The following is a 21,081-nucleotide window of genomic DNA, read 5'->3' on the forward strand; positions in this document are numbered from 1 at the left end:
AGACCTTTATTTATGTTTTCTTTTACATGTTGCCAGTTATGGTTTTACGCTACTTTTCCATAACAATTTTTTAAATTTTTAATACTTGAATGCAACAAACATATTAATTGATTGCAAAGACTCCTGAGCACCAAAGTTCAATGATTATCCAGTCATGGCAGATCCAAAGTACACAATGTTCTTTTATTCGGTTCATAATTCATAAGTATCTAAAAGGTCTTGACAGATTCCAGCAGCCAACACGTTTCATCATTGTGGTTACATTCACCACTGACTTCCTCAGGGCTAAGACTCACAATATCATTTACAGTATCACTATTGTCTATAAGGGTTGTAAATTGAGAATAAAAGCAAAATCTATACTGGGTTGCGTAACCATCACGTCTGAGTAAATAGAGTCCACATATGAATATATTATCGTAAATACAGAGAAACCAGAGAGTAGTCTGACCTGCACATGTGTTTGGCAGCGTCCTCTCAATTTATGACACTGACCGACAACAATAGTGATACTGTAAATGATATCGAGAGTCTCAGCCCTGAGGAAGTCAGTCGTGACTGTAACTACAACGACAAAACACGTGCTGCCTACTGGAATCTGTCAAGACCTTTTGGATACATATGAATTATGAACTGAATAAAAACATTTTGTACTTTGGATCTGCAAAGACTGGATAATCTTTAACCCCTTCAGTGCCCATGACGAGATGGTCTCGTCATGGGCCGCGGTTGCGCTGTGCCCATGACGAGACCATCTCGTCATGAACCCCGCCCGCTAATGAAACGCCCGGCACAGGGCGTGGAAAGGGCGGGGCACTGAAGAGGTTAAACTTTGGTGCTCAGTAGTCTTTGCAATTATTGTGGGGAGCTGTGTCTTCTAAAACGAAAGGTTTGGTGGCTATCTTCTCACCTTGGAGCACCCGTGAGACTCATGTTCAATTGGGCATCCACATTTTTGCGCAAGCACATAACCTTGCTGCCTTGCTTTATGTGATAATAATTGATGGTGTAAAGAAATGGCAAATAAAGTTGTCCTAAAAAATTACATCACATTTTAGCAAAACAGTTTTTAATCTACATCTTTTTTCCCCAAATTGGGGAAAATTTTATTTTGAAAGCAAACAAACTGCATCATAATTTTTGCAAAACTGTTTTCATCCATCACCCATTGTCTCCAAGTTGCAAATATTATTCGGTACATTTAATTTTGAATGCAAGCAATCACTAATCTTGGTTCCATTCTTCTACATGTATCTGCATACTGTGTATTAGTATTCTGGAAGCATTTTAAAAAGCAGCAAACAGTTATATTTTGAATATGTGTAAATGATTTTCTATTTACTGTAAGTAAAGCAAACTGAACTTACAGCTCACTGTGTTTCCTGAGAGTGCTTACAAATCTTTTATACAAGTTTGAACATCTTACACATTAGGATACATATCTAGCCTTAACAGAAGCAGGCAATCATTTTTCCTATACTGTGCCATTATAAAACTGGCAGTAATAGAGGTTGTGCTGCAGATGACTGGGTCTACCTGTTCACGGGACAAAATACACAAGAAGAAATATTGTCCTTGATACAAACCAATATTACATGAGTGTTGAGCTATAAAAAGTCCCTAATCCAGCCATAGCTGCCACAAAGTAACGACCAAGCTGTAACCTAACAGTGACCACAGCAACAACCACAGCTGCCACTAAATCTGCAACAATAGCTTCTACACAGGCGTACACAGTAGCAAAGCAGCTGTCACAAAGATGCAAGCATAACACGGACCACTGCAGTGACAACAGTTTATACAGCACAGGTAACTCACAAAAAGGACCACAGCGATGGAAACATCTGCCACCACTAAGACAAGAACTTTCACCACAGAAACAACAGCTATCAACACACCACAGACCACATCAGCAACAACAGCTGTCACAGCAGCATGAAGCACATGGACGACTACAGCTACAACCTCAACAAAGACCACAACAGTAGCCACCACAGCTGCCACAATACTAAGGAAAGCAGCAACAGTTCCCAGCAAGGCAGAAAGGCAGGGAGAACACCATTGACGACTATAACTGTAACCACAGCTTTGACAACAGCAACAACGTTTGCCACAAGAGCACCAACACAACTCCAATAACAACGAAAACAGCAGTAACCACAATTGCAACCACTAAGAAAAGAAGTGATGAGTGGAATGCTTGAGATATTCTCTGCACTTGTAACTACTTTGGGACACATTCCGGACCATCATTTGTTTGCTCCCTGTGCCACCAAAGACAGGCACCAACTATATGCAAAGTAGCCATGTTCCTTCTTCATCATATGAAGTCCAGTATGAACAGCTTAGCTTTTTCTGTCTGGACATGAATGCAACAATCCCAGACTGGTTTTAGCCTATTGGGTCTCATTGAGCAGGTACAGATTGAGTTCCACGCTACAGCAAGTACAACAAGGTATGCACAAACATTTTGCTCATGTTTAGATATATTCTTTGTACATAAAGCATCTCACTGAGGAGAACAAACCATCGTTATCAAAGCCAATTGATCTGGCTTTGACCTGCTAACTTATGTGAACAAAGTTATGCACAAATAGGCACAGACTATTTGTGCCTTGGGTCTGTGCTTTCTGTGTATCCTGTGCTCGGTATGTGAACTATATGCATGTCTGTGTTGACATGCATCAGCAAATTAAAAACTAAATGAGTAGGCTAGCCATTGACTGTTCATATTAAATGGAAACAACAGAAATGTGAGTGATTGTGAATTACTGTTACACAAAGCAGAAAACGTAAATGAAAGCCGCGTATCACTCCGTGTTCTCAAGGAGCTGGTCTGTTTTTTTTTTAGCATTTCTTGTCTTTACATTGTAGGGGGAACAATTAGAAAAATATTTGAGCTGCTCAAGATGATTTTTTTTTTTAAACGCGTTTCTCTTAATACAAATGTAATGGTTTCCCACAGTTTGCTGTTTATAAATATTAATAAGTGCCTTATGATGGCGAAATTAAGTTTACAAATTTTCCATTTTACCATACAAACACATGAAGGAGATTAACGTCTGAGGAAAGCGTAATGTACCATAAATAATTGGATTAGTAGTAGCATCTATAATAATATATGACAATTCATGTTTTCAACCACACGTCTAATTAACTGACAGGTTTGTTTTCTGAAACACATAAATAGATGTATTTATACTGACTGGCAAACTCTGCTTTACATGGAGCTACTATTGGTGATAATATAATTCAGATGTGAACATTAAAAGGTCAGCATTTGTCTCATGGATACCAAGCAAAATCATTTAATATTTACCGTCCTCTTCTCCATGAAGTTACTAAGAAAATCCTCAATCTCGGTTTTCCCCTCAAGAAAATCCTCTGCGATGTTGTCAGACTCCTCTTCTGCTTCATGAGCAGAAACTTTCAACCTGGCTTGGAGTGCACTAAGACTGCAACTCTAATGAAGGACACAAAGGCAAAGTGTCACTGCACTGCATCTATATAATGCACAATTTCCAAAACAAATATGTAAGTTGCTCAATATTGTGACTCAAAGTCCTAGTTGTAAAGTCATTTCGCAGGGAAAAATGGATATACAGGAAGATCCAAAGCTAGGCAAATGCACAACCATACAAGCCATGGCCACGCTTTAACAGCTTATCTGCTTTCCTCGACTCCAATATTCTCATCATCCATGTAAACAGCAGTTAACAGTACAGCCAGAGATTGAGCAGGTCTTCAGAAGAATGGTGAATTGTAGGACAAGAAGTGCTACAATCACTAGAGCAACTTCCAATTATTCATATGCCTCCCAGCTTAAAAATTAGTTGAAAGACTCCAAAGCATTAAGAAACCGCGAAGAAGGGAAGCAGGAAATTTGAAGAGATGGAGGCCTGGGAGACCTACGTGATGATATCATAGGCATATGCAAGGATTAGTCTTAGCACTCAAAAGAGAATAAGGAAGAGACAATAGAAAGGACAGATTTCTGATTGATCTAGAGACATTGGGTTGAATGGCTCATTTTTTTTGTTTAAATCTATTTTATTGGACTTTCTCATTAACAAAGCAGAAATTCACATCCCAAGTCAGTTTTCGGGTTGCTTCGACTGTTTATACATTACATACATTACATTGGCATAGAGTGGGTTTGAGCACAATAATATCATTAAGCATTGCAGGTACTTATACATATTAGGGTTCTGTTCACATCCTGTTCAGGCCTCTACCCCGAATTGCAGTGGGGTTTATCTCTAGGAGCATTCCATCTGGACGACTGCAGTGTGTTAGTACGGGAAGCTGGTGATAATGTTTGGGGCAAAGAAAAATAAACAGGTGGTGGTACTTCTAACTGTAGCAAGTCCTGATCTCTATCCCAACAGATGAGCATGTTTCTTGTTACCTTGATCTTTGAGTGTGCATGGCTAAGACTCCCGTAAGTGATGCATGGTCATGTTCGCTGGTGGTGGTCCTTCTATCATGCCCGCTTCAGGGTCGGCTTGCCTCCTTTGGTTCACTCTGTGCAGTGGTGTTGGGAAATAGTGTCTCTACGGCCTTGTTATGTTTACTCTGTAGGTCACGCATGATCGTATCCCAGTTTGCTGCGATTGGGATCTTATGGAGGCCTTGCGCATCTTCTCGGTGCAGCTCAACACTTTCTGCTTTAGCCCATATCTGCAGGAGCGCTTCAAGGCCGGCGCCTGAGGAGGTTCAGGGTATTTCAATCTTTTTGTGATCATCCGTTTTGCTACTGCCATTCCCAGGTCGATGAAGCAGGAGGTCACCTTCTGGCTTTTGCTCCTACGGTAAAGGTGCAGAATGCATGATTCTCACACAAGGGGCATTGTGCACTCCATGCAATGAGTCAGGGCGTCTGTCACTGCCTTCTAATACCCCTGAAGGTGCAGGCAGCTCACCAAAATGTGTAGCAAGTCCGGGTCAATAAGGCTGCAGCGCGGACAGGTGGTGTCGGTGCAGTTAAAGTATTTGTTGATTTTGGTTGTGGAAAGATACACCCTTTGCATGATGTAATATTGTATTAAACGAAAGCGCATGTTTCTCAGAACACATATGCAGCTTTCTAGCACAGTGGTCCTGAGTGGACCACTGTGCTAGAAAGCTGCAGTAAATGTCAGTAAATGGACGGTGTAAGCCCGCTTCCCAGTGCTGCATCAGGGGTGATAAGGTTATCGCGGTATGGTGTCTGAGTGATGCTGCAAACCATTTTGGGAGGTGCCTGCCCAGTCCCATGAGGTGTAGGTATTGGATCGTAAGGTGTGTCAGAAGTTCCTGGACATGTCACCCCATTGTTTGCTCAGGGCTGCTAGGAGCGAGTGGTGCAGTGGGAATTGGCCTGAATGGAGCCCGTCCTCCTCAGTCAGTGTGGCATATGGCAGCAAGACGCCCTCCTGGTAAAAGTCTCCCATATCGTATAGCCCCACCTCCTACCATTGGCGTAATTCGAGTGACATAGTGACCGCACGACCCCTAGGCGTTCCCTGAAGCAGTAGTACAAATGCATACAGCTTCACGTTTCCGGTTACATATAAACACCTGTGGTAGCATCGACATGCCATGTTGGGCAGTAAAAGTGCTGTTGGTTTCTCCCTCGTGCAAGGGTAGAACAGATTGATCAGGGTACAGAGGTGCCAAGACGAAGAGATGGCTGCAGTGTCAAGCTATTGACGGCCGGCTAGCCACCCGGCCACCCACTGCTGTTGTGCAGCTAAGTAGTACTGTTCCAGGTTAGGCACCTCCAGACCTCCCTCGTTTGTTGGCAGGTATAGTTTCTTAAAAGCAACTCAACAGCGAGAGCCACCCTGAGAAAATCCCTGGCAATACTTTCAAGGGTGCGTACGAAGGGCAGCGGGAGATATGGGGTAAGTTGGTAAAGTAGTATAGGAGCTGTGGCAGGACCAACTTTTTAATCAGTGCCACGCTGCCCAAAACTGACAGTGGGAGTGTACCCCAGAAAGACATCTGAGATCGAGTAGATGTTAGAGCTCTAACCAGGTTGCCTTCCAGAAGGGCCGCATGCTTGCAAAAAATCCTGATTTCTAAGTACCTGAAAGTGTCTACTCGCATTTCTATGCGGGCTCGGTTAAGCGCATACATCGGGTCTGGACATGCATGGTCAAGAGGATATAGACATGATTTTGTTGTGTTCACTGTCAGTACTGACAGGGCAGCAAAGTCTCCTAGCGTGTGCATCAGTGAGGGGGGAATCGATGTCTCTGAGGTATAGAAGGAGGTCATCTGCAGATAGTGAAATTAAATGCATGGTGTCTCCCAAGGGGATGCCCCAGTCTACCCCCTGCGAACAAATGTCCTCCACTAGGGGTTTTACAGCTCGTAAGAAAAGTAGAGGGGACAGTGGGCACCCTTGCCGGGTTCTCCGTCGCACCCTAATCAGAACGGAAATGTAGGGTCCTGTCTGCACTCTCACCGTTGATTCGCTATATAGTAGCTTAACCATGCAGACGAAGGCCCCTCTGTGTCTATAGCACGGTAGTGGAGCAAATAAAAATTCCCATTCCAGAAAGTCGAAGGATTTCTTAAGATCCGATATTAGACATCCTGAGTACGGCCATCGACTTGCCGAGTATGTGGTTACTCTGAAAAAGCACCTTAAGTTTAAGGTGCTGAGGGCAGGCACAAACCCATTTTGATCAGTGTGGACCAAGGATGGGACCAGGGGCGCTAAACGGTCGGCTAGTACTTTCACCAAAATCTTGTAGTCAGTATTCAATAGGGCCAAGGGGCGATATAAGCCAAGTTCAGTTGGGTCTTTGCCAGGTTTTGGGAGTGAGACCAAGCGTGCCTCGCGTAACGACAGGGGAGAGCAGACTCCACCATGGCTGCAGTGTATAGGGTGTATAGTTACGGGCCAGGGTCGCAGCGTAGGACTTATAATATTCAGCAGGCAGTCCGTCGGGTATGGGGGTTTTGCCCGTCGCTAACACCGCAATGACCTCGCAGATCTCATCAAGAGCAACTGGTGCGTTAAGAGTTGTGCACTATTCACTGTAATCACAGGTAAGCGCACCGAGTTGAAGAAGGCGTCCATGTGCAGCTGATCGTGCTAAATAGTGGACTCAGAGTGTTGCGTAATGCTGTGTCATCTCTGCATGGATTTCATGCTGCGTGTATACATTATGTCCCGCAGCAGTGCGCACTGTGTGTATTGGATGGCGAGGCTGCTCTTGGCGCCATAACCATGCAAGCAACCGTCCTGCTCTATGATGTTGCATGTATGCTCGCTGAGTGTGCAGCATAATTCAGACATTTAAGTCTTATCTACGTCTATGTGTTCACTGCGCGCTACATCTAGCTGCAGTGTGTTTCCTGTGTGTGCTGCCACTCGCGTCTCGTGATGGAATAGCTTGCGCGCTCAATCTTGCCGACAGCTTCGCTCAATTGTTTGCGAATTTTAACATGTGAACCCTAGACTGTGTCCCCTGATGGTTACTTTAAAAGCATCCCATTTGAGAAGGGTGTTCCCTGTGGAGCCTTCGTTGGTGTAAAAAAAACTCCACCGTTGCGGCCCCTAGAGATGGACGTAACACTGGATGTCCAGCGCTGCTGGTTGGAGGCGCCATGTAGGCATGGGTGGCAGGCTTGCATCCCACATTAGCTGCATGTACTGGGGGTAGTGATCGGAGTGCATGCATCCTAGGTAGTCCGCCTGTCTAGTAAGGGGAAGTAGTGAGGGTGAACCCATAATCTGACATGCATGTCATGCCTGTGGGAATAGAAGGAATAGATACATGTATCTGGAATACAGGTATGCCATACATCTATCAGGGACCAGTGGGTGAGCCAGGTGGTCAATGTCTGCACGTTCGATAAGGCTGTGGTGCTCGTCAGATGCGGAATGAGCGATCTAATGCAACGTCGAGTACAGAATTAAAATCGCCTTTCTATCAACCAGGGGTTCACACTCCACCAAGACATCAATTAGCTTGTGCAAAAATGTGTCTTGCTCAGTGTTGGAGGTGTATATTGAACCCGCCAGAATGGTTGGCCATTCAGCCTACCCTTTGTGAACACATATAGGCCCCTCTCATCTGCCTCCACTTCTTCCACCACTACCCATATCAGCACCCTTCTTGCCTTGGAGGCACAGTTCGTGCTAAACACCTGCCTTTGCCAGCGCCGACGGAGACGGTCAGCCTCTGTTAGTGTTAGATGCAAGAGCACTATGGTGGTGGAGCACCAGCAGGTCCCGTGGGTCCGATGGCGTTTTCTCTGGGAGTGCCGCAGCAATACGCTCAGGCTCCTTTTCTGCCTTTTATGCCGATGGCGCCTTCTTGGCAGTTTCCGGCGCCGGTTGGGAATCCGGCTCGACCTCGGATGGATCGTCAATCTTCGGAGCCTTCTCTGACGCCGAGGCCGACTCCATCGACGCCGCATCCGGCGCCGCCGACACCACCTGTCGCGTGCGGAGTCGCGTGCGGAGCCGATGTATTGTGACGTCGCCCACGTCGACGTGGAATGCTGGGGAAGAAAAGTTCCGTGGAATGCTGGCGCAGGGGATATTCACAAGGTGAGGAATCCACTGGCAGATGTATCCATCAGAAGGAGTGTGTAGCGACGCGCAGGCGTAGGTATACCTCTTACGTTCCAAGTGATGATATTCACATGTGCCATGGGGAGGGCTCATTTGAGCCAGCATCACTCGCTGGACGCATGTTTCTAAGGCTTACTCCAGTGATCAAGCGCAATTGTGCATGTATGATCGGGCATCAGCTCGTTTCTCCATAGCTTTGAAAAGAAAATCATGAATCTGAGCTGTAAGATGTACAACTTCATGAGGACGGGCCCCCAACGAGGGCCTACCCAAACTGTAGTGCTCAACCATGGCAATTACAAAATGTGTTGGTGTCTGTTAAGGGGTCGCATGTAATGTGGTGTCCGTTCCTATCTACCCCTGCAATATCGTGTATTAGGTGCTGTGTGTGTTCCGCCGCACACAGTGAGTGCGTGCGATCTAGTGTGGTGTGACAACCCTTATTCATAATGGATCATCGTCTTAACCCACATGAGGGGGGGAAGGGGGGTGCAAGTCCTCATCTGCACTGTGTGAGTACTTGGCGCAACCAGTGCGGGGTTGCCCTATTGTGCTCAATGAGGCCTTCAAGGCATCTGCTCAACCATCTATCATCTGGTGTCTGTTCATATTATATCTTCAGAGGTCTGCACTTTCACAACAGGAAGGGCTGGTAAATCCGGTACACAGGATCATAGATGAGAGAAGTCATCTTCGTTCTGGGATTAGGCTGACTTTGTATCTTTGTCCGAACTTTGTGCCTGGTCTCGGATTATCGACGGCAGAGGAGAACGGACCGCTCCCCTGACCCTGGCCCTGCAGCGGCTTCTCTTTTCTTGGCGCACTCCTGCTGTGTCCCTCAGTGACGTGCGCCAAGGCTAGACCTTTTAAGCCAGTCCCTAGCGTCTGATGGGGAATCGAAGCGAGCAGTGCCCTTCACCACTACCCGAAGTCGGGCAGGGAACAAGAGGGAGTAGCGCATGTACAGTCCACGGAGGTGCCGTTTCAGTGCTTGAAAGGAACTCTGGTGTTTCTGATGAAAAAGAAGAAAACACCGGGCACAGTGTATATAGCTAGTCGATTACCTGTCGGCTCCAAATTCATCAAGAATACTAATAACTATACATAGTGAATGCATACATTTATAAAAGAGAAGAAAAAAATAGGGAAAAACTAATAAAGCAATTTCTGTTGTATATTTTTGTACTTTTTTATTTTGATATAAAAATATTTTTTGTTGCATTTTCTTATTTTTGAATAGATTAATCTAGCTGTAAACATATACAATTGTGATAATCAATAAACAATCATAATATCAGCATACATACAGATTATATTTCCAATACGTCTTGATATATTTTGATAAAGTCTTGATATATCTTGATGTACATAATACAATTATATAGCTCCTATTTTTTCATTCTCTAAATTTGATCATAATGATGAATACTGAGCATATAAAAAGAACAATTGAGCTTTTCAAAAAAACAATTCATACATATCAAAACATGATTATTTCTATACAGGCGGTTGATAGGCACTGAACATTTCAAAAGAACAATGTGTACATATCACAACATGATTATTTCATTGCAGGCGGTCGGTAGACACAACGCGTTTCGGCTAAGCCTTCGTCAGGAACCCGCTCAAGGTTGTATACTACATGCAAGGAATAATTAAAAGAAATTAAAAACCAATATTAGAATTAGGAGTCAACATGGCAATCTATACTTATTTACAAATTTTAATGTTAGCATACAAATAATTAATCCAAAAAAGATCACGCTTAAGGATTCCAAACTGGACTGAAGCAACCACTTATAAATTTAAAACACCCCATTTCTAGGGGCCAATGAAATACTAGGAGTGTCATGTGGCTAACTGAAGCCTATAACCTCTCTCATTTAATGTTTATTCCAAAACTTAGTTTATGCATGATTAGAGTTACAATCTATGCGCCTACCTCTTATATCTTTGGATGTAGACAATATCCTTTCAAACCCGATAAATTGATATCAATCGTATTTCGAAGTCATCTATATACAATAGAGACAGGAATATTATTGAATAATCTGGAAAGGCCTTGTAGATGTTAAATAATCTACACAAGTAACCATATTGATAAGGAAATGCAATGTACCTGTTGAAGTTCTAATCTCAAATCAGTATTATAGATCAATTAGATAATGGTCCACAGTCTTATCTGTACTTGTGTCAAAAAGCTGTCCAATAATAGCGCTAACTGATGAAAACTGAAGTAAAGATACTCTGGCGTTTCTGTACTTTTGCCGTATAATCAGGAAACATCATCATCTGAGCATTCTTGATCTTGATCTTGTTCAATTTGTGTTCTTCTTTCAAGATGGTGTCTCTGTCCGTGTAATTCAGCAACTTGAACAGCAACGGTCTGGGATTAGCGCCAGGTGGCGGTCTGCGGGGGTGGTTCTCTGTGCATGTGTTCCACCACGAATTGGGACGACAGCGCGTTTTCAAGCATCACATCTTTCAGCCAGTTTTCAACATAAGACACGGAGTCTTGACCTTCCTTGCCTTCCGGGAGGCCCACCACCCTCACACTGTTTCTGCGTGATCGGCCTTCTGCCTCTTCTAGCCTTTCCTCCAAGGTGCTCACTTGGTCCAGTTGGTTTTGTAGCATTGCTGCATTTGCTTGCATCATCGGCTGTAGGTCTACCAGTCTGAGCTCGTTGGTGCGTACCTTATCAGCCAACTTGCGCTGATCAAGGGCAGCTCCTATCTTCTCAACGGCTCTCAGTCTGTGGTAAATAATTTAATTACCAGAACTTAATTTGATGCGGAAAATCTATAATAATAGCTCAGTAAAATAAGAGGCAGAATCCGTGGTATTAGAGGTTCGGAACGGGCTTTATTCCAAAATCAATTCGAATTGATGGACTCCATATTCCATCACCACGAAGGTTCAGGAAGTGAAGGACCAACTTTATTGACAAGTAATCATTTTTATACAATAGGCATTACAGTGAAACAGATGCAGGAGGCGTAACAGTTGATAACAAAGATAAGAACATACATGCGTAACTAAAATGGGTGTAACTGGGCGTAACTTAAAGAACGTCATCAGGTATGATGTCACAATAGGGTGGTTCCATGAAAGAATTTCGCAATGTCAGCAGAAATACTTGGCAGAGATGCGCGCGCAGCAGCATGACGTGTGATTGACGTGCGACTAGGGGGTGAAGGGGACTTGACATTTAGCTCTACATGTGGAGACAGAAGTCTGGGGTTATGTCAACCTAATCCTAAATCATATCTTACATCCTATGTTTAAAGAACTATGTTATCCAAAAAGAGAGGTTTCTGAGGATAGAATCTTATTCTATACTGACTATACTGACTGTTAATGCGTGTACAAGCGTCTAAGTGTCTACACTAGATGCGAGGGCAGAAATCTTCCATAGTAACAGGGCTATGAATTACTTGCATAAAGACAGAGAAGCCGGGCCTTTTGCTCGATAGCTGGAAGAATGTTTACTTAAACTACTAGACAGGAATGCATTGGGTGAGGAGCGGAGCAGAGCAGATAATCTTGAAGGTGAAATACAGTTTTTGGCAAGCAGACAGATCGAGTCAGGCACAGTTAGCCGCGCAGGGAGTAGGACAAAGTTCATGGATACAGATGCGAGCTCAGACTGGAGCTTTCAGAGGCAGAAAGCAGAAAAAGGCTTAATGGCAGAATCAGGGCCTATTCGCCTGGACTGTAAAATGGGATAAATGAACCATATAAAGCCGGTGGCCTTTCATACTTAAAAATAGAATATCCGGCCCATTCATGGCGGATCTGAAAGAGGACATGTTGACGGTGGGCGCACATGTGTTTGCGTCTTTATAACTGGAACTGGAGGGAACATACATGTACTTGTGATTTATACATGAAACCGTTGGGGTCCAAGATAGGGGACATAACTGATCATAAAAATCCATATTTCCACATTCCCTCCTTGTCCCCTACTTGCCCTTAAGAGATATCAATCTTCATCAATCCGTTGATCTGTTCATATAGCATCATTTGTTCTTCTTTCTTCTTCCGGGATGAATGAAATCTTGGTGGTGGAATACACGATGTGGCACACAGACCACAAATCGCTGGTCCACATTGTAGGCATAAGCAGCAACTGAATAGTATGAGAAAGCCAATACCTAGGAAGGATAGGACCCTCCATCCAAAGGTAGATAATACACTCCAAAACCAACCGGACCAAGTCCAGGTGCCTGGATTCTGGTGTATCTGGCTTACAATCTTATGAAGGCGAGTTATGGCTGTATATACAGATGGCGAATTTTCTGGTATGAAAATGCAACAACTTGATCCGATGACCCTACAAGCTCCGCCCCTATCGGCCAGAATGACGTCAAGGTCAAGACCATTTTGAAGCACAACAATCCGCATAGCAGACTGCTCTTCTGTTAAATTGCCTAAGGCGGAAATAGTTTTGTTTACTACTGCTTCAAGGGTTCTGGTTAATCTACGTATCAGCTTACTATTAGTGACTGTACCTATATAGGGAAAGAGACCTTTATTGAAATCTGTGTATTTTTCCCATGCTGTTTCAGTGTAGTCGACTATTGGGAGATCTCTCCGCTGTCTATTGTGTACTAAATGAGTATTTCTATGATAATCAGGAGGAGCTAGGAAAACAGGTGGCAAAAGGAATCCGATGTAGCAGGTACCATCCCAATCTAGAGGCAGACGTATATATGCAGTCTGATCACATACAAAGTAGGAATGGCGAGAAGCTCTAAATGTAGATTTGCCTTGATCACTGAATTCTATTATAGTGGTGCATTTACTATGGCCCATGTGTATGGAGCCATTCTTTTTTATACACAATTCACCTTTAACTGGAAATACTGGCATAGCGGGCAAAATTGGTGCAGCTTCGGATTCGACATTCAGGATCATGAGATTAAGCGTGAAATTACCTAATCCATATACCTCATTTTCTAGATCAGTTCCTGTTCTTTTGGGAAGTCCCTCCTTGTTAGGGTAGCAGACTTTTAGCAAAACTAAGTTCAGGTTTCCCCATACCCAGTTGTCTTGATAAGTTACTGAGTTTGAATCGAGGGAATTAATTAAACTAAACCATGCTCCACAGGAGCCATTGTGTGTGAACGGATATGGAAAGAGAGGCAGAATTCCCTTATAGTTCTGATAGGGAGGGAATCGGCCACATATCCAACAATTTGTAGCTTTGCTAGCCTGATGGGAATGATGTAACATACTAATAAAAGTGTTATTGCGCAGCGCAAATCTATAGGACAACTCATGCGGGGGAAATTCACTAAAAGAATGTTCAACAGTAATATTGTAAACATGTTTAGAAATAGGATAATATATGTGCAACAATATACTTGCAGCGATTATTAAAAGACATAAGAAAAACAGAATTAATAACGTCACTGTGCAATGACTACGCAGTGATTTACAGTACGCATGTTTTTTCAACTGGATTTGATTATTTCTTTCTCTATTCCGGTCCAGAGGATACATGTCAGAGACAAATTCAACCGATTCACCTTGGAGAGGACTTAAACAATCAAATTGTCTGACTTATTGGACCTCAATTTTAGTCTATATAGTTCTGAGTTCGTTTGCTCAACCAAGGGGAGCTTTGAGTCTGTCTTTGAGGAAATACAGGGTTTAGTCTCTATATCGGATGGTAGTCCATGAAATTTCTTGATATGACTTGAATGTATCCAGCCTTTTCGACCTTCGATCTTCACGGCTGTCCTCGTGGTTAACAGTACGAGTTGAGGCGATTTCCACCTAGGATCCAGCTGAGACTTCCGGTCAAAGTTCCTCACTAACACCAGGTCCCCGGGAACTACGTCATGGGGTTTCACCTCGGTGTTGTCGGGAAAGGCTGCAGCTACCTGTGAACGACAAGATTGTAGTGCAGACATCAAGGAAGCCAGGTAATCTGTCAGCATATTACAGTCAACATCAGTTATTTTGCGTGGTATAGGCGTCCCCCACATATTAGGTGGTCTACCGAAGATCACCTCATAAGGGGATAGCCCTGTTCGAGAGTGTGCTACCATTCTCATGTAAAAGAGTGCAACTGGTAAGGCTACTACCCAGTCGACACCTTTCTCTCTACATATTTTGGACAATCTAATTTTCAGAGTTTGATTATGTCGTTCCACGAGACCTGCTGCCTCGGGGTGTCGGACACAATGAAATCTCCATTGATAGCCTAACAAAAGTGAAACGTGTTTCATTAGTTCGGATGAGAACGGCTGGCCGTTATCTGAGTAGACCACACGTGGTAAACCGTACCGTGGGAAGAATTCTCGAACTAACTGTTTGGCAGTAGTCGGGGCAGTGTAATCTGAAACCGGGTATGCCTCTGTCCAACGGGAAAGAGCACAGAAAACTACAAGAACATATTTGAATCCTCGACATCGTTCCATCTGGATATAATCCATCTGGAGGACTTCAAAAGGGTGCTCAGGAGGCTGAAATCCACCCTGTTCTACGGGAATGCTTTTACCTGGGTTAAACTGACAGCAGATCATACAGGTACGGACTTTTTGTTTAGCTGCTGCTCGTAAATGTTTGTTGAACCAAATGTGTTGAATGCTGTCTAGCATAGCTTTTTCTCCTAGGTGCGCTGGACTATGTATTGTATTAATGATAACTTGGACCATTGAGTCGGGAAGAAACCATACAGATTTTTCCTTCGTCATCCATCCTTGATCCGTTTGGATCCCTCCTAATTCAGTCCATTTCTTTATTTCGTCTGATGTAGCATGTGTCTGTATGTCAATTACGTCAAGAGCGGGATCCTTAACCATCATGCAATGTGTTGGTGTCGGAACTGTTGTCTTTGTCATGTCAGATGTGTGAGTTTGAGCAGTCTGTTTAGCTGTTTTGTCAGCTAGATCATTGCCTTGGGAAATGATATCAGTAACTTTCGTATGAGCTTTACATTTCATAATTGATATCGCAGTGGGTAGATGTATCGCATCTAATAAGGCATGAATGAGGGGTCCGTGCTGAATGTGGGCACCGTGAGAAGTTAAATAACCTCTCTCTCGCCACAGCACGCCGAAGTCATGTACAACTCCGAATGCATAACGTGAATCAGTGTATATGTTGACTTTCTTATTTGTGGCTTGAATACAGGCTTGTGTCAGAGCGATGAGCTCTGCTGCTTGAGCTGACAAGGTATTAATACGATTTGTTTCAATGACTTCAGTGTCTGTTGTGACTGCATACGCGGCCACTAGCTCTCCTGTACTTGTTCTCATACATGAACCATCTACATACAACGTCAGGTCTGGGTCTGACATTGGGACGTCTGTCAAGTCTTGTCTGGGTTTCGTCGTGATAGTAATAACTTCAATACAATCATGTGCTAGTGTGTCAAGAATTCCTGTCATACAAGGGAAACACGCCCTTATGTAAACAGGAGAGCTGTTACATAACTCAAGGGAAACACGCCCTTATGTAAACAGGAGAGCTGTTACATAACTCAAGGAAAACACGCCCTATAAAGGGAGGAACCGGGAGGTACAAGGCTGTCGGATATTGTGTTTACACCGACGTACCTGCTTCGTGAAGAGCAGTGTTCCGGAGTGGTGCTCCAGTAAGGCAAGAACGGAGGTAGGTCGAGTCGTTACTCCCTGGGCCGTGTCTCGCCCCATCGTCACCTGTAAAGGACCCGGAAGCTCTACCGGTCAACCATTGAGCTTCGCTTTTTGACTCGGCTGAGTCCAAGCGCAGTGGCGCTTTTGCTGGTTGGAGTCGTAACTCCCAGCCCGACCAGAGACACAGGGACTGCCAGCTGTAACGCACACCAGGAGGTGTTTGCCGCGTTACAGACTCGGAAGTCCACAGGATCGATCGAGCGGCTGCTCTCGGTTCAGTCTTCTTGCTTGTGATTGGGGTATCGGTGACGCATCACCAGGAGGTGACTCCGCGTCCCGGTGCAGTCTGAGGAAGAGGTTGAGCGGCTGCTCCCTTCAGGTAGAGACCCCGGCTGGGTGTTTCCCTGACTCCTCGATTCTCCCCAACACTCTTCGTGCCCCTCACAGCCTACCGATTGGCATTGTCGGCCATTTCATTTCTGCCCTCTGTTGGCATACGCCGGGATCGGCGTATATGCAGAGGACGGTTAGGACCATCCGTGCTGTGGGCTGGTAACGTACTTAGCCTGGAGGATTCCAGTGACTATAACCTTTGTTTGTTCTTTGTATTTTATTTGCCTTCATTAAAAGAACTAACCCTTCACAAGTGGTTGCGTCCTCATTGTCGTGTCTGTTAAACGATCCTGAGACGTTCAGGGCGTTACATAGTGGGTCTGTTCCGTTTACTGGTAACAGTGTGGCAGGATTTAATGTACTACAACGTCTGATTTCTATGTGTGGCTGAAACAATGTCAATTCGTAACCAGTGAGTCTTGCTATAGTCAAGTGTTGTGTTTGCGTTCGGTTCAAGAGAACCTCTACTGCGTGTGTTACTTGTACTGTCAATTGATGTCCTAACACTATGGCATCGCTTTGTCTGATTGCTAAAGCTGTCGCTGCCACTGATTTCAGGCACGCAGGCAGAGCCTGAGCTACGGGATCTAATGTACTAGAAAAATAAGCACATGGTTTGTGTGATCCTGCTTGTTCCTGTGTGAGTACTGACAAAGCAGTACCTTCGCGTTCTGTAACAAAAAGTGTAAAATGTTTATTGTAACATGGTGTTGCTAAAACAGGTGCTTGACATAAAGCTTTCTTTAGGCTTTCAAAAGCTTGTGTATGTTCCTGAGTCCAAGGGAGGACAGTCGATGTGGCTGCCTCCTGTGTTGTCAACTGAATGAGTGGTTTTGCTAGAAATGCATACTGAGGGATCCACTGCCTACAATATGAAGTGAGGCCTATAAAAGCCCGCACCTCCTTTTGTGTCTTGGGTATTGGCATGTTAGCAATTAACTGGATGCGATCGGGTGTAAGCTGCCTTCCCTCCTTGGACAGCGAGTGACCAAGGTAAACAACTCGCTGGACACAGAATTGCAGCTTAGAAGGGGACACCTTGTGCCCCTTTTCGGCCAAGAATTGTAAAACCGTCAGTGAGGCTTTTTCACATTCAGGTTCGCTTCTAGCGGTGATCAGCAGATCATCGACATATTGAAGCAAGGCAGTGTTAACTGGCATGTGGATACTGTCAAGTTCTCGTTTCAGTGCTTGGCTATAGATGCTGGGGCTTTCTGTGAATCCTTGAGGTGCGCGTGTGAATTTAAAGCTTCGTCCATTTAAACTAAATCCGAACAAGTATTGGCTTTCCGGATCTATTGGGACGCTGAAAAAGGCATTCTTGAGATCAATTACAGTAAAGAATGTTGCTTCGGAATCAATGGCTGTCAGTAATGAAGAAATGTCTGGGACTACGGGGTATTGTGGTACAATACATTTATTTAATTCGCGCAGATCAATAACCAATCGATATACTGGCGGGGCTTTCGGATCAGTTCGTTTAAGAATCGGAATTATCGGTGAATTACATACATTGGAGTCGGTTTCCACAACCACTCCTTGGGTAATAAGCTCGTCAATGATTTGCAGTAAAGCCACTACAGCATCTGGGGGTAACTTGTATTGTCGCATTCGTGGTAGTACCACTCCTGCCTTTAGTGTGACTCGATATGGTGTAATGTTCATGCAACCAACATCTGTAGGGCCTTGTGCCCATAAATGTGTGGGTAAAGTCTGCAGTCGGTGATCCATGTCTCGGGACACGTAGTGCCCTTTGAAATCACGTAGAAACAATCTTACTCCTTCCGGAGAACAACATATTATAGCTCCTAGAGCTTTCAAAGTTTTTATACCTAACATGTTTTCTGGACATGATTTAGTAAGCAATAAATCTGTAGTTCGTGTCAAGGGACCAATCGTAAGGGGAAGAGGCTGTGATACTTCGTTAATGATAGGTTTTCCTGAAAAGCCAAGGGAAATATTCTGTGAGCCTGAGAGGGGTGCCCCTGGAACTTCACTACGTTTTATTGTTGTTCGGCTTGCCCCTGTATCAAGTAAAAAATTTCTATCTTGGCCTAATAGTTCACTGTGTACATAAGGACCTTCTTGATCTACAGGGACCTCGATAAGGGGTAAGCCAACTTCCCTCTCTAGGCTGTTTCATGAGTATCGTTGATAATCAGGATAGTCATACTGTGCGGTCTGGTACATCTGTCGTGTCGTTGTTTGTGTGGCAGCAATAGGCTGCGGTGGTGGAGCTGTCATAGATTGTTGCGGAGCTGGCATGGACTGTGCATGCTGCGGAGCTCCTTGTTGGTTCTGATCCTGTCTAAGTGGCCGTGGTCTTTCTTTTGTATTACCTATGGCGATATTATGTTTTAAAACTGGACAATCGTGTACATAATGACCTGGCTGTTTACAATAGTTGCATGTCCCTTTTACAGGACCTGCTGAAACACTGGACTGTGTCATACCCTTTTTATGACCGTCAGCTGGAACTGTCTGGGAAACTAGCATTTTCATTTTCGTGTCTTTCATGCGTCTCTGTTCATGTTCTTGTTCTTCTCTAATTCTATTGTGATGGTACTGTAGCATTTGTAACATTTGTGACGGAGTGTTACCTTGCCATGTACTCTCGAATTTCAATACTCTATTCTTAACTTGGGGCAAGGAATTTTCAACTAATTTTGTCACAAACAGATGTGGATATGATTCGCTACTTGCTTTTATTCCACTATTTATACCAAAACATTTTTCGAATCGGGCATAGAAATCACTAGTGTCCTCATCGTGCTTTTGTTTACAGGCTGAAATTGCACCCCAGTCTTCCTTTTTCGTAGTTAATAAACGTGGCAGTACCTGTACTAGTAAACCTGGTAGTGTTTTGGTCTTTTCCCCAAGCCCTGAACCTGGACCTCGAGCTTTTTCTTCGTTTTCCAATGCTGTCCAATCTATCTTTTGGTCTCCCACCTCCCAATCCTTTTCCTTGAGTTTTTCGTAAATGCCCGCAGGCATTAATACCTTCAATATTGTCATAATGTCGGGATAGGTATACTCTCCCATGAGCAAGATGTCTTTAATTTCACGGTGGAAACCCGCTGGGTCTTTGTCATGACTGGGTACCACTTTCTTCATTTCTAATAGTTCTATTTTAGATATGGGTGTGTATACAAACACACGTTTAAACTGATTGTCATCACCTTTTATCGGGTGCACTTCGCGTAAGGGATTCGGTCTATCCATGTAATACGTCGTTCTTTCTTTTATGGGCAGTGAGACATGTTCGGGACATACAAAAAGAATGTACTGCTTTCTGGATTCTAGTATTTCTCTAATTAACTCAGTACCTGAACCTCTCCATTTATTCGTGAGTAATTCAGTCAATATATCAGGTAAAGGACCAGGATCGGAGTGTTGGCTTTTATATAATATAAGTAGTTGTTGAACCATGTAGGTACCAGCTAAACGCTGTTCATCTGGAGTGAGGTTCAAAAACGTGTGCGCTAATGTATCATCACTATATTTTCCGGGACTATCAACCCAATGAACGGCTGACCTGGCTAATTCTTGTTCGTCCATAGAATCGAGTAGATGATAACCCCTTCGTTCTCGGAGTAATTTGTCAGCGGCTTGGAACGAATTTTCGGGGGACCTTATATTTATTATAGGAGTTTGGAAATTTCTGCTATTATCTGGATGTATCGGACGTATCGGATCAGTAAAGCGTCTAGTATTATTGCAAGATCTTCCTCTACCTACATAGGCCATGGTTTCTAACTGTCCTGTGGGCAGTTCTAATTCTTCCTCCTCCTCGGTTTGTTCAGGCTCGTCTACTGCTAATCTTTCTTCGTGTATTCGTTCTACTTCTTTGCGGATCTTGCGGCACATAGCCACTATACATGATCGTTTATCATGTCTCCCCTCTGATATATTCCGACTCCATGTGGTAAGAATTTGCATTTTTTCCGGATTTACCCCTGGTCGGTCTTGATTTCTGATCACACAATTTATGAGGAAACGTAACAGTTCCCCCTGTATCTCCACTTTCTGGTACTCCAAGGCTCTATTAATACTTTCAGAATCTCGTCCTGACTGGACAAAGTGATATATATTTTCTAAATGTGTAGTCATTCCTGGTAGCCTCCCTAAATATATTGTAGCTCGTCGGATACGTAATGATGCCAGCAGCATTTCGTCCCCTTTTCCGGGCACAGGGTCATATCTACAATCTATTAGAAGTTCCTTAAGCGCGTCGGGAGTTACTAGTTTGGGCGTACGTTGGTGGGCTAATTCTTGAAAGGAAAGTTTATTTACTCTTGGTGGCGTGGAAAAAATGTTTGTTGTACCACCTGTAGCACCGCCTGGGGTGCTGGATGTGAAAGGATTCGTTGAACGTGATATAGCAACCATAGATGTGGGTACAGCTGTAGAAACAGATGTGCTTGCCGGAACTTGTGTCGGAGTTTGTTGTTGCGGAGGTACAGACGGAGGAGGGTCTTGGCGTTGAACCCCCTCGGCAGGCGGTC

General features: G+C 44.0%; 1 protein-coding gene across 1 annotated transcript in view; it reads right to left on the reverse strand.

Annotated features, from left to right (window-relative positions):
- VPS37A (VPS37A subunit of ESCRT-I) overlaps positions 1-21,081 on the reverse strand; it is a 431,421-nt gene that overhangs the window by 71,579 nt on the left and 338,761 nt on the right. Inside the window, exon 10 of the mRNA XM_085642012.1 lies at positions 3,320-3,463. Coding sequence (XP_085498138.1) covers positions 3,320-3,463 — 144 coding nt within the window. The remainder of the gene's footprint in view (positions 1-3,319; positions 3,464-21,081) is intronic.

The sequence above is a fragment of the Triturus cristatus genome, chromosome 2_2 (genome assembly GCF_964204655.1).
Source record: "Triturus cristatus chromosome 2_2, aTriCri1.1, whole genome shotgun sequence".
Lineage (NCBI taxonomy): Eukaryota > Metazoa > Chordata > Amphibia > Caudata > Salamandridae > Triturus > Triturus cristatus.